Here is a 14,729-nt window from a genome sequence, read left to right as displayed (position 1 = left end):
TTTCTTTTTTTTCTTTTTTTTTTGCGTTGCACATTGAAGTAGGTTTATTTTGGTCGAAAGTCGCATTTACGTTTAGAGGGAGGAGCAATCGACCAAAAAAGTTGTAGTCGTATTTACACGTCGATTTAGACATCGTGATTCCTTAATTTCTCCATTGAAATTAAATAAAAATTTTCCCCCAACTACGATATACTCTAAAGCCAACAGAGTGGCCGACAGAGGAGAATAGCAAGATACATCGCCAAGCTTGTTTCCTAACGTCCGTGATGTCTGTTGAACAGAGAAGTCTCATCGCCGAAGTCGTCGCTGTTCCAAATCGAGCGGAGCCGGGGCCTGAGAGTGGAGGCTAGGCCACAGTCGCCGGAGAACGTGTCCTCCAGTTCTCTCCCCTTCGTGGCCGCAGCGACAGCCGCGTTCACCGCGTTCACCGCGTCGAACGTCGCCGCGTCGACGAGAACGTCGTCACCATGTCGGTCGATTTCGCCCGCCTCGTCCTCCGTCGCCTCTCAATCGCCGGTGCCTCAGTCGACGTGCCAAAGCAAGAAACAACCGCTGATGGAACAACAGCAACGGCGTCAGTCCTCTAAGGAAGAACGCGAGTACGAACGGCCACGCTCGGGCAACAACCAAGGAGGGGAAACACGGTCGTCGCCATTGACACCTGTGGCCGATGACGGGATCACGACGAACAGGAATCACGAGAGGATCGACGTGATCGAGTCGACGTCGATCGGCGAGAACGATCGCGGAAGATCCTGCAGGCGAAGAGGACGCGGTCAAAACACTAGCGGGAACAGCAACGACAGTTCCTCGAACGTTCTGTCGGTGGTGTACGACATAGCCTGTTGCGACGGCCCGGTGAAGTTTCACCGGGTGTTGAACGAGAATTACTCGTCGTCGACAGCGTCTTGCGCGTCCGGTGGTACCGCGGCGGCACAGTCGCGTGTGCAGAGGCCCTGTTTCGAGCCGGAGGATCTCACATCCGGCGAGAACGACGAGAACGGCGGGCCGACGGTGGCTGTCCGAGCTCCGACTCGGTGCGACCAGATCGAGTCGGGGATGGACACGGACAACAGCAACGGCAGCTACACCTGCGGCTACTGCAGGCACACGTTCAAGTCGCAGTACTGTTACAGAAAGCACACCAAGAGGCATCTGCTGCCGACGAGGGCCGCCGACTCGATCGGCAACCGGCAGAGGCAGGACACCGCACGAAGCAGGAGGGAGGTCAGGCTGTTGGACCTGAACGTTCAGTATTATCCGTGCAAGATCTGCGGATGCAAGTTCCCCAGCTATTATTTCGTCCACAAGCACAGGAAACTGTGCCACGCGAATGCCACCGAGGAGAGGACGCAATCCGACGAAGCCAATAGCACGGCCAACGAGGATCAAGAATCGACCACCTCGACGACCAACAACGAGAAAAAGTGAACGTCTCATCGAGGTAGATAGCCGTGCGAGAGATAGATAACTGACGATATCATCGAGCGAAGATATCTCGATAGATTCGTCATCGATTCGGCCGAATTTGTTTTTCAGAAGACGAGAACGGAGAAAGAAGAGTATATAAATATTTACTTTCGATGAAGCTGAACGGAGACGGACGGCGATTAACATATCAAGCGATTTGGCTGGCTAGTTGCGTTTTATAGAGATCAGACGTGAATTCAGTAATGAAAAGCCAAACGAATGGATGACGCTGACGCGTTAGCTATCGGCATTTCGTTTGAATAGTACAGTTTGAAAACACGACGTTAAACAAGTGGGAATAACAAGTGAACAGAAAAAGTAGGAGTAAAGCTTAGAATGACGTTATTAACAGTCGGCGTTCTATTAGATAAATATTGTAAAATGTAACGCGGTTAATAATGATAGATGATAATTCGAGTAAATTCATCGGTGGTTTAACGTCTTTAACAATCGTGTGTGAAGTAGCTTTTCTATTAATCGGTCTCCCTCTGTCAGAATCCTTTTTTCATTTGGAAATTATCAATTGTTGACGTGTTAAGTTTTATTATCAAATATTATAAGCAATATTTACTGTATAATTACATTATGCTGTACCTACAAACATATGTAACATATGTTGTAATAATAATAATAATAATAATAAGAACAACAACAACAATAATAATAATATGTGAAAAAATAATATAAGAGATTGTTTATAGTATTTCTTTCAGTATATGCGACGAATAAAGTTCGAAGATAAGAAAGCAATCGATAATTGAGGTAGAAGTAAATTACTAGCATTGAACGTTCAATTATTTTAGTTTACGAATTATATCGAGACTAATAAAACTACTGAGATATTAAAGTAAAATTGAAGAATTATTATTCACTCATTGTCAACATTATAAATAGCGATCCATTGCATTATGTACACTGCAACAGAGTCTAACTTCCCACGTTGTATAATTAATAGTTTTTAGAATTTACTATTAAAAACATCCATTGGATTTACTACTAAAAAAAATGAAGAAAGAAAGGGTATACGTGTGCATACAAATTCTTTAACATAGAAATTCAAGTAGTTTTAATCAATTATTTGGCATTCATTCAATTGAAATCTATTGCCAAGTCTTCATCCCCCGTTTTCAATCGTTTTTAAAACTTCAAAAATCGTTCTATTCGGCAGAATTCCCTCCCCCCTATGTTTATAAGATAAATTAAACCAACATAATCATTAGAATCGGAAATTCACGAAATTCGTCGAACTTTCCAAGAGAAATAAAAATCACACGCGTCGTGCAAGTTTTCTACGATGAAAATTGCAGAAAATTAATTCAAAGTTCTTTTTTTTTTTTTCCACAGCATATCAATAAGAATGCAATAAAGACAAACGGATTCTAAAATCAGATCGAGCAAAAAAAAATTCTTTCTCTGCGAAATGAGAATAAAAGGGAAATATTCTCCGTATCCTTACCGACGAAAAGAAGTGCAAACGAAATGCACGGTTCTTTGCGAACGAAAAGTTCTAAAAAATAAAAAAAAAAATAAAAATAAAAAAAAGAAAAATAAAAAGACGAAGAAAAAAGGATAAAAATTTTTATCAAATACATACAAAAATAAAATCACGCCAGATTATTCAGGCGCTTGTGATACAATTGTTCCGGTATGTGGTAAAAGATTGACAAAAGCAAACGCTAGTATAATTTATTTAAGGTAACTTACCAATGGTATCCATCGACTGAGCTTCCTCGTCGCTGGTTTCCATGGGGGTGGCGTGGTTATCTTTTTTCTTCTCCTTTATCCTGCTCGTCACCACGCTTCCACCACCGCCGTTGCTTGCCTCCCTGCAACACGATTCCTTCCTATGAACATCTTCCAAATCAAACGACATGCTCACCTCTCCTCAATTTTGTAACAACAGACCAAGAAGTCTGTTAATTATTAATTCAGTGAAATCATCCTCGACAATTTTCCAAAACAACATTCTCATTCAATCATTAAAGATTTTAACGTTAAATTTCTTTATTTGCACTCGTTGTTGTATTGAATGCTACACGTATGTTGTGTCATGTGTATATCTTATTTCATACCGATAAAGCGAGAAATCAATCAAAGAGGCAAATTAACGATTAAATTTACTTGAAAGGTAAAAATAATTTGTTCGTGTGGATGTAATTTAAAATGGAACATCTGTATGAATTGGATCAACAGTCTCGGTCGTTCAAGAATTAAACAGTATTCAAGTGTTAATATTAATAATTAATAATTAATATTAATAATTATATTTAATTAAACAGTGTTCAAGAATTAAAAGATTATTCCTTTTTTACGTTGTAATAATAATACTGTACATTAATTTGAAAAATTCCACAAGTTCAATAAAACGAAGAGAGAATGAAACAAAAATATTTGCCGGTACGAGTACAACTGCTGCAGAATTAATAAAACACTCTGTACATCATTTCTAAACGAACGAGGGGAGTAAACACTCTGGTCTTCAGGCGGTTCAGAATCAGATTTTCAACGATCGACTCCATTTCGATGATGAATGCCTACGTAAACATAATCCACTAACCATTGATTAGCATTACAATCTGCTAATAACTACCCTACCTTGCCTCTCAAACCTTCATTTTACCACCACCTTCTATTTCCCCCTATCTATCCTCGATTCAATCCCCCCCTCCCCCTTTATCTTTCATCCTGCGCTTTAACGATTTGTTTGTATTTTTTTTTCAATCTCTTTCTTTTCCATTTCCCCCGACAACTGTAATTGTCGCAATTTCCATTGGTCGTTGGCATTAAATTAATCTCTATCTTTAGAAATTTTGTTTGTAAAAAAAAAAAAAAAAAAAAATTGACGAACGAAGAATGAAAATTATAAGGAGAAAAATGATTTGGAAAGAGAAGATTGCATTGCCTCTGGGTATTGATATTTTATCACATATCACAGATCATTTTGTTGAAATTATAAAAATTCAAAGTTTAAAAAGTTTTTCGATAATAGAAAATTTTGTAGTAAACTGACACCCAAATGTAGGATTACATTTACAAATTCACCAGCTTGGCGAAGAAATTAAAGATTTTTAAATCTTGCAAATTCATAAAATTGTGTCCTATCCTTTAACTAAAAATTTTGCAGTTGACGGAAACTTCCAATGTATTTACTGAATTCGAAAATTCATAGTTTTAACATCCCAAGACAAAAAAGTGCATACAAGTATCTATACATTATTAAATTTACCAAAAATAATAACAAAATCGACAATAGTATAAATGTTTTCTGATGAGGAAAGACGACGAATAATTAAGATTGAAATTCATGTGATATTTTCAGACTTTACAATTAAGACTATAAGAAGATTTGCTTTTAATATATTATGATAATAATACTCTTACCACAAGCTTCTTGGAACAAATAATACAATTTCAACAAACAAATAATCAACATACTATGCTTTTTTATAAATAAAAAGATGTATGTAACACATATTTCCGGAAAATTACCTTCATACATCACATAAGTTTAAAACATTTATAAAATAATCTATACACTGCTGTAAATTATTACTAACCCTCTAAAAGGTACAAGTCAAAATACACAAGTTTGATCCAAAGATTTATGGAAAAAATATATAATTCCTTTTAAACATTCTGTTCACAAAAGTTTTAAAGATACTAATGAAATTATTTTTTTTTGACTGACATTATATTTATATTATTAAAATACATTCAGTCAATTATTTAGAAATTCTATTTTAAGCTTCATAGTACCCAAACGTAATCAAAATAGAAACAGAAGTAGTTATTTAGCATGGTAAACGATTCATTTGTATACATTTGCGACTAAAATATCGATTGCATCGAAATTCCGGCAATGAATCAAATGTTTTATAGGCAGGAAGAAGTACTCACAGTAAATATAGATCGCACATGTAAGTTTAAATGTGTTAAATTTGTGTGTCGTTATTGTAAAAAATTTATGTAGTAGATGATATTACGTACATTACTTTGACGTCCTTTCCTGACACCGTTTCGGAACTTAATTGCGGCTCTTCTTTCACTTCCACTTTGATAAGGTGCGTCTCTTTCGACTCCATTTTACTTTCTTTGTTTTCCTTATTGATTTCCCTGTTATCTTTCACGTTTGTTGTCGACGACGTTGTGACAGATGATGTTATGGTGCTCAACCCTGATGTCGTTGTAACAGTCGTTGATGCTATTACAGAGTCCGTTGTTAAACATATACTCGACGTTGATGAACTTAAAGGAGTTGTCGAAGTGGTCACTATTGTTGTTGCACCAGCCGTTGATACACTTGACGTAGTCGTAGTCGTCGTCGTCGTTGTAGTTGATGTCGCTGTCGAACTATTTTGAGGATTCTCTTGTGTTTTTTGCTGTTGCTCACGTTGCAACCTTGTCGTAACACCCGTAGTTAAAATGTCTAAAGTTCCAATATTTGAACTGGTATTATTTACCTGAGAAAACAATTAAAAGAGTTAACAAGCTGTTACAAAATTAGCATTATTATATATTAATTGATTAAAGAGCGTATTAGAAAATATAAAGCGTATGTATATTTAGTATCCACAAATTTAAAAAAGATATTTACATACAAGTTTAAGTGCTATGCTTTTATAATAGGAATATGCTTAAAATAAATTGGTAATATGTTTTATCTCTTATGCAAGTAAATTTTAAAATGGAATTTTAATATAAAAACTTCAATCTTTTCAAGAAATAATTATATACTTTAAATTTAGCTTTAAATTTGGACGTGATTGTAATTAAACTTACTTTATTATTAGGATTATTTCGAGAACTACGTGTTCGTTGCCGCGACTTTCTCAAGAGCTGCTTATAATTTTCTGCTTTTTTAGTGAGGTAGTAATGATGTACACAATCTGGAACGGACTTATGTTCTAAAGATTGAGCTATCGTTCCAAAGTTTTTAGGATGTTGTAAATATTTTTCTTTAAACAATTCATGCTCCACAGAACTCCATACGTTGATTAACTTTCGTTCACTGTGAAGCGCTTCTAATTCTTCAGGCTGAAGAAGACCATTTCGATTCTGAAATGCGATTCGTCTTTGCTTTGTATCCAATAACAATGGAGGTATTACTGCATACGAACGCATCTTTTTATCTTCCATCTGTAAAAATAATTTTAGAAATAATTGTTATGTATTCAACTTTTCAAACAAGAAATATATCATGGAAGTTCTAATAGACTAAAGTGTGATAAAAGACAAAAGTATAAAAAGACCATGATAGTATCTTTATCATAACACTACTATTTACAGTGATGTTATTTAAAATCTAAAATCTTCAGAGAAATTTGGAATGATAAATTATTTTTTAAATCTAAACTTTGATACTGTCAGGAATATAATTAGAATAAACATACATAAAACTCAAATTGATAAATACGATTTGTAATAATCAGATATTCTAACAAAATAACAATCTTCTAACAATTCCTTCAATTTTTGTAATAATCCCTATGAATTTTTCCACTTGAAGAAGATGCTTTCCTTTTCTTAGTGTTGAAGTGACAACATACCTCTTGTTCTTGAAGGCCGTCCATAATTTCTTCTAAATCAGCTTCACTCTTGATACGAGCACCGACTCTATTAAAACGCTCTTTGTCTTCCCTTTGTTTCCGCAATTCTGGAAACACTTTCTCGAAGAATTCGCGATTCTTCGCTTCTTTCGACTTTCTTTTCTGCGTCGCTTCCAATCGCTCTACTTTACGATGCCATTCCTGTACCAAAATAGCGTACGTTTGTGACTGTTGTCGATGAAGGGATGCGCGTTCAGCGTGTTCTCGTCGAAGCCTCGCTATAAGTCTTGCTCTCATACACGTTTGATGTTTTGTTCGATTTTCTTGATACACACTTGTATCTGATGGCTGATTGTACAAAGGTAGTTCCACTTTAGGACCCAGCCTCTCTAGAAGTCTATGAGCTTCTTCTGCCTTTCTCTGTAATTAACGTACAATCCCATTTAAGTAATGAAACTGTTATTTCTTACTTAAAAAAAAAAATGTATTCTATTTAGTTGGGTTATTATTTATTATTATTTTGCTAATACGGAAGATAGTAAGAAACATATGAATCATTCTCGTTTTATCCTTTCCAATTAGTAGATTGATTTGACAATATAAAATCTATATTATTAACATACGATATAAGATAAGTATATAATGAAATATAATCAATTTACATTAATATCTTACCCTATTTTCAGCATATATTTTTTGTGCCAGAGATTGATGCTTTGGTTGCTGAGATTGTTCCTCAACTTGTCGTTTGAGACCGCTAGCTTCTAGAGGTTTATTAGCCGTCTCCTCCAATTCCTTTAACTTTTTCCGAAGCTTATTTATCTGAGACTCCCTTTTTGCAATTTCTCTGTCCACCTTGGAGATTTGTTGCAGAAGATCGTCCTTAGTGCTTCTGAACTGCGCATCTTCTTGCGTGTTTGGTTCCGGAAGCGTAGGTGATATCGCTTCAGTTTGCGGCGTATACGCTTCTGTTGTCGGCTGCCCCTAGCAGAAATTTTTCATATAATACATCGTAAAATGAACATTTAAGAATAAATATGTGCACAAAATATAAAAAAACCTTGACAAATTATTTTTCTAAAGAAGATATTATCTTCTTTAATGTAGAAACTTTTTAATAAATATTTCTTGAGATATCTGATACAAATACTTGACATTATCGATTAACTCCTTGAGTATACCATGTCAAGTTTACAGCTTTATTGTAATAACAAAACTCATGAAATCTTTCTAAATTCGATATTAGCCGTGTAACAAACATATTTTTATCATTATACCGTATATTCAATTGCAACTATAGAATCTGTAACTGTTATAACAAAATACAAATAAGAAATCCTTATAAAAGATACAGGCATCGTTCAAATGCATATAATGCGATTCTCAACAAGTTAAATAATTATATCGACAATAAAGTTCGTCGAGTTCGTACGAAGTTCCTTAAAATTATCTCAAAAGTGATTTATTAAATGTCAAGATTTTTCACATCTCTCCCAAATCATCCTGTACACCCATATACCTATATACCCACCCTAGTGTCTATCCTAAGCGGTTGCTGCAACTGCACCACATGTTCCTGCTTAACGCACGGATCAGCGGGTGACAAACTATGACAGCGAGATTGCGATTGGGACTGCAATTGAATCTGGGTTGGCTGGCTGAGGCGTATCTTCTTGAAAGGTGGCGCCTCCTGTAGATTGGCCATTTCAACGGCCGTACGATTACAATACTGATCCGGCTGGACGGGCATCAGGGCTATTCGTGAATTTCTTGCACTGGATACGTGCTGGTAATCTGGTGCTGTCGGTGAAGGTGTCGGTGTTACCGAAGCAGGTGGCAAAAGAGATATCCTCGGTCTGTCCCCTCTTCCACCGGCCATACCACTACCTATACCGCTATTCGCCGCATATTCGGCTGCAACTACTCCGACACCGACTCCTATCTGCGACAGAGGACTGCTGCTCACGCTGATGGCGATCCTCTCGTTCACCTGAAAAACACCATAATAAATATTCGTTCGTTCTTTCGTATCCCTTCGTCATTTATCATTTTATTCGCTTCCTCTATCTGCTCCGTTCTGTCTTTATCTCTTTATTACATATGTCGTCCTAATGTTTTTTTCATCGCGCGCGTTTTATTCAATTTATCTTGCCTAACCTTCTCGGCAAACTTATTTCAAGAAAATCGATGACCCGGTTCAAGAGGGCAGACGCTAGACCATCGATGTACCTACAACACCGTCATACGTTCCTTGCACTCGTATTATGACTAGACTTCGCTTCTAGTCGCTTCATCTTTCTTTCACACGTCCTCTACTAGTTGTCCTGCTTATATTGTGTCTAAAGATCATAATCTGGTATCCAAACATATAACGTATTATCATATATATCACTTCTTACCAAGCCAGTCATTTATCTGATTTTACTTATGTAGCTCGAGTATTGTTTGTTTATCTTAAGATAAACGAATAAACTGTACTTTCAATAAATTAGACATTTCTCCGACATTTCTTTCTTCTTATTCTTCAGTGAAAAGTAAACAAAAGTAAACAAAAAAATGATAGCAAAAATTATAAAATACAGAGGATATAAATGTCTTGTTACATACATTATCAGTATATAAAGCCATATACTTTCACTTATCTATTGTTGTACATGATATATCTACATTGTCAAAGTTTATGTTATCTTAAACATTCCAAAATGGAAAGTGAAATTTCTTTTATATCAAAATTACACTCATCTATAATTAGCAATTAAATTTCAAGCTAGATTGACATTTTAAAGGCTGTTGAAATTAAATGATACAATATTTACAATAAAAATACTGATAAAACCATCAAACATAATCTCATCAGAATCCTTAATTCCGATATCGTGACAAAATTAATTCAAAACTGCACAACGTTCGTGATAAAGATTGTATTGTTCGGAACGGCAAAAAAAAAACAGAGGGAGAGCTAATAATGGTCGAAAGTCAAGAACAGTGATAAAATACGCACGTTTCACGTAACGGGATTCAAACCGCGTTTGGATCAATTCTAACATATTACATGACTTCGAATGTTTATCAACAACAACCATATTTACAATCAGTCAGCCATATACGCCTTTCTAATTTCAGTTATTACAAAGAAATTAGTCTCAACAACCTTTAATTTAATCAATAAAAATCGGATACAAAAATTCATAAGCCTTCGCGCGACAGACTGTATGTACGTTAAATAGGCTGTGTCATATTCGTTTCAGTATAATCAATCAATTTGTTTACGTTTACATTTCTTATAAGTAGAGATACTGTAATCACCACCTTTTCATGCTGAACGTAGCTAAATTAATATAAACTAAAATTTTAATCTTTTTCATGGCTGTTTATACACAATGTACACGCGTGTCTGTTGCATATAATCGACGGGAAAAAAAATAATTCCCCGTCCGTGGAAAAGTTAAAATGAAAAAGAAAGATTAAAATCTGTTTGTGTCTCTCATCTGAAACGAAAGCAACAGAGCATGAGCAGATGAGGGCGCGACCGATTTATCGTGAGATAAATCGAAGAGAAAAATACCTACATTGGTGGTGGCGCTGCGATATGCATCTCTCGCGGCATAAACAGTTCCCGAGAGCGATGGTGGTGGCGTTTGACTGACTGTAGGTGGATTGGCAGGTGCAGCTGCGGGTGCTGGAACTGGTACTGGAGTCGGTGCCGATGAGGCCGAGGTGACCATCGTCGCTACAGCCGGCACCGACGCCGACGTTGGCGTCGACTGATACGGATGGATATATCGCAAGCTGCCCGCCATGGGCACAGCGACGTAACCTCCTGGTGCACCACCCACTGTACCGCTGTTCCCGCCACTATTACTCCCCGCGCCGACACTGTTACTGGTACCGTTGCTGTTACCATTTCCAGCTGGTACTACGTTCCCAACCGGACCAGCACCAGCTCCAGCCCCAACGACTCCTGCTCCGCTGTTCGCGCCACCGGTGTTAATACCACCGCCACCTCCGCCGCTACCGCTACCGCCTCCTCCGATTGAAGGACCTCCACCACTTCCACCTCCAGCTGTTCCCGCTGCTGCTGCTGCTGCTGCTGCTGAAGATGCAGCCGCACCACCCTGCACGTACGTCACTCCTGCTCCTATCGTTCTTGGAGACACAGGGCTGCTGCTCTTGATGTTGACATAATTCTGCGTCGGCCTGCAAACATTCGGAAAACTGAGTTACAAGGCTAGATTAAGATATCGACGGGCAAAATGAACAATTGAAAAGCTTTGAAGGGAACTTTGTTAGTGGTGGACAAAATCTTTGGTATTCGGTACATTTCCTATTTCACACGATTGTGGAATATCTTATCTTACAAAAGTTCTAAAATTGCAAAAGTCATTTTTATGACACTGTATTTTCAACGCGGTTATTTACGATAGATACACTCGCATGTATATAGATACACTCTGCATTTCCATTAAGAAAATCGTATTACTCATTTCACGTCCTTACAGCAGTAACGATTTCCTCAGATTATATTTCTCGATATATGTATCATGCACTATTGCAGTAAACAGTGTAAGTAGTAAATAGTTTTATGCGTTATGCAAAGCTTGCTAAACAAGCAGCCATTTTAGTAAAATGACAAAAATATTTGAAAATTTAGTACTCTTTTTTAAAACTTGTTAATATTACAGTAACCGTACCTTTGTCATTATTAGCAACAGATAAAAAGAGACAACTTATGAAGTGTCTACTATCTATTAAATGGTATCTAAGATTTTATCCTATTTATCTTTATGATGAAACAATTTCTTTCTTCTCAGAAAATTGTACCAATGATAACTAAATTACCTAACAATCTTCTAAACTAAATACACCTTTATGCAAAAATATTTTCTAACCAAATATAATACGTTTAACTTTACCTATTATATACAAACAGTCCAATCTTAACAATGTTCATTTAATTCAAGCAAACTATTTTTCACAAATACAAGATCTCTATATATTATACATACACATGCATACGCATAAAATCAAGAATTGCATTAACATGTTCGACAAAAAAGTATCTTCCAAAGAAATAAAAGGTAACAAGAAAAACTATGTAATAAGTCTGTAAAAAGAGTTAAATCGCAAGAAATAAATGCATATAAAAGATGACGAATGATGATCAATTAACCAATCGCATCACGCGGCAAAAATATGCTTTACATGACGTCCACATATATATGTATATATGTACATATATACGTATGTATGTATGTATGTATGGCAGAATAGTAGATACACGACCTTTTGGCGTTAGTTCGTCACATGTGGCAAAATACGCCGCACATGCGCCGTAGTGTATAAAGATATGCGATGTCGCAGTATTCCACAGATCATGATTCCGCGTGCCGGTGCATCGGTACCTATTCTCTGTAGAATGACTGCGCATGCGCTGGACATCACAAAGGGTGAATGTGCCTGTCTGCTTTCATAAAGCGACGTTGCCGTATCGCTGAATACATTCGAGGCTTGGCAAGCCGTTCCTAGCATTATTCGTTGGCGGATAATGGTGAAGGATTAACCGACGTTAGCCTCATGTCACGTTTATAAACATTTTTCTTCCGAAATTATCCAATTTATTTCATATGTTATTTGGTATATATAAGTTTTCCTAATCTTACTTTCTCTTCCAATGACGAAAGATATTAATATATCTATTTCTTTCTATTTCTTTATATATGTATTTAATATGATAGAATTCAGAAGCGTAAATGGTTACTATAATACATAATAAAATTACGTGCTATACGAACGTGTTCAATAATGTATCCGAAAATTTTTAACAAATTGATATTTGTTATTTAGTATTGAAATATTCTGTAAACTGAAGTATTCTGTAAAATTGATTATATTTTTTACGAAAGTATGTATAATATATCATAGTATCTCTCTCTATATATAAATAAATAATTTCAGTAATGCAATCTAGTATATATATAGCCTAATCAATCTTATGTCCAAAAAGTATGTGTATGTGTGTATGTATGTATCCTCTGTATTACCGATGATGTTATCTCCTGACTATTAGTATGTATTTAAAACTTTGTAAACACATTAGTGACATTGAATCTTCTGTGTAAGCTTTCAAAAATGTATAGATATATATGTATATGTAATTCACAAGAAATACATATATCTGAAAAATTATCATAAATTAATATATCATATTAAACTGAAGTAGTAGAATATTACACTAATAAACAATTAATGTCAAAAATAAGTATTATACCAGACCATTATCCCACCTCGATATTATTCATATTGAAAAATCATTTGATTTTGAATTTCTTTTTTTAATTTCGAATTTTTATTTTTTTCTTTCGTTTGAATCTATAATCGGCAATTGAATGCTAATTTTATGAATTTTCCTAGACTATGAGTTCCCGATGATGTAACGGTCACTGACCCCCTCCTCCCACTTCTAAAATCTTCTCCCACCCATGTATCACCTACTCTTTTTCCCTTTTATGAATGATGCGCATGCGATAGAACGTTATGTACATACGTAGGTCACGAAGAGAACGATAACATGACATGCACACATAAGTATATGAACCTATACAAGTTCAGTGCTGATAAATTCAATATCTATGTTAGGTGAGAAACAAAATACCACCTCTGGGTACAAATAACACATAATAGGTACAACTGTACAAAATTTGTGTATGTTTTCAATTGAATCATGTTTTTCAAGTAATTTCTTAAGTTTAAAAGTGATGCAAAGAAATCCATAATAGAGTTAACCTAGTATTTTTATACTTTACAATTTACCAACTGATAAAAACATATGATGATATTTTCAATATTACCGTTTACGTTTATATTATTAATAACAACTGTGTGAAAATAATTAAAAAAAGAGATATAATATATAAACCACAAAAATAATACGAAAGGTTAGAATTTGAATGTAAACATGGCGGACATTTCCAAAATACGTAAATAGTATAAAAAGCATATCATATAATGTTATATGTAATATGTACGTACATCATGTCAGAATGAAGTAGAAATTATATATTTATCAATTACACACATTCTCATATTATAAAGTCTTGTCATAAAATAATTGTAAAAAAAAAGAACGTGAAGTTGCACCTGTGATAACGAATACTATCAATATTACCTTATGAATTTCGTCACAGTTGTAATATCACCGTAAATAATAAATTCGACGGCAACAAAAAAAACGATAAAAAAGTTTGATTAATTAATCTATAACATGTACAATAACAATATAAAAATGTTTTAATTGTATTTTTATATCGATATATTTTTCCATATATTATATATTTATCATGCATTCCAATACGAAATTTAAGATATATTAATTTTATTAAACAATTCAGTTAACACTGATATAACTATTAAGAAATGTATTCTTTTATTGTTCTTTCTTAAAGGAGAATTGCAGGAAATAGAAATCAACATAGCCTTGAGCCCCTTCTTCCAATTATACTTTTCTTTCTCACCTTCGTTAATATCTCTGATTCTTTCCTCGCTTATTTAATCTCGAAAATACTATCGATATTTGAACATAAATTTGTACCCATTTCTTAGTCGGTAAAATATCCGTGTAACTTTTGTATAAATATTTACTAATATACGCTAATACTACGCGTCAGTGGAAATTTTGTTAATAAAATTAATAAAATTAATGCTTTAAACTTTTAA

The 14,729-nt window shown here is 35.2% G+C and overlaps 2 protein-coding genes across 18 annotated transcripts in view; one reads left to right on the top strand and one right to left on the bottom strand.

Annotated features, from left to right (window-relative positions):
• Window positions 1–2,102, top strand: part of LOC122534243 — a 5,103-nt gene extending 3,001 nt beyond the window's left edge. Inside the window, exons 3-4 of one of the 2 annotated variants that reach the window (XM_043664702.1) lie at window positions 282–1,444; window positions 1,540–2,102. In XM_043664702.1, the coding sequence (XP_043520637.1) occupies window positions 282–1,431 (1,150 nt within the window). In that variant the 3' untranslated portion in view covers window positions 1,432–1,444; window positions 1,540–2,102. Of the gene's footprint in view, window positions 1–281 lie in introns of both variants that reach the window. The other variant, XM_043664701.1, reaches the window with a different exon arrangement.
• LOC122534242 (protein split ends-like) overlaps window positions 1–14,729 on the bottom strand; it is a 63,198-nt gene that overhangs the window by 32,077 nt on the left and 16,392 nt on the right. For all 16 annotated transcript variants that reach the window (XR_006307852.1, XM_043664686.1, XM_043664691.1 and 13 more), the window contains 7 exons: window positions 10,586–11,213; window positions 8,548–9,006; window positions 7,692–7,994; window positions 7,017–7,436; window positions 6,250–6,606; window positions 5,458–5,930; window positions 3,175–3,296 (listed from right to left, as the gene is read on the bottom strand). Coding sequence is in view for 15 of the 16 variants with exons in the window: in XM_043664686.1 (XP_043520621.1) it covers window positions 3,175–3,296; window positions 5,458–5,930; window positions 6,250–6,606; window positions 7,017–7,436; window positions 7,692–7,994; window positions 8,548–9,006; window positions 10,586–11,213 (2,762 nt within the window). In the remaining variant the exon portion in view is untranslated. The remainder of the gene's footprint in view (window positions 1–3,174; window positions 3,297–5,457; window positions 5,931–6,249; window positions 6,607–7,016; window positions 7,437–7,691; window positions 7,995–8,547; window positions 9,007–10,585; window positions 11,214–14,729) is intronic.

Source organism: Frieseomelitta varia, unplaced genomic scaffold (genome assembly GCF_011392965.1).
Source record: "Frieseomelitta varia isolate USP_RPSP 00005682 unplaced genomic scaffold, Fvar_1.2 scaffold_580, whole genome shotgun sequence".
Classification (NCBI taxonomy): domain Eukaryota; kingdom Metazoa; phylum Arthropoda; class Insecta; order Hymenoptera; family Apidae; genus Frieseomelitta; species Frieseomelitta varia.
Note: the sequence above shows the minus strand (reverse complement) of the source record. Positions and strands in the feature narration are given on the sequence as shown.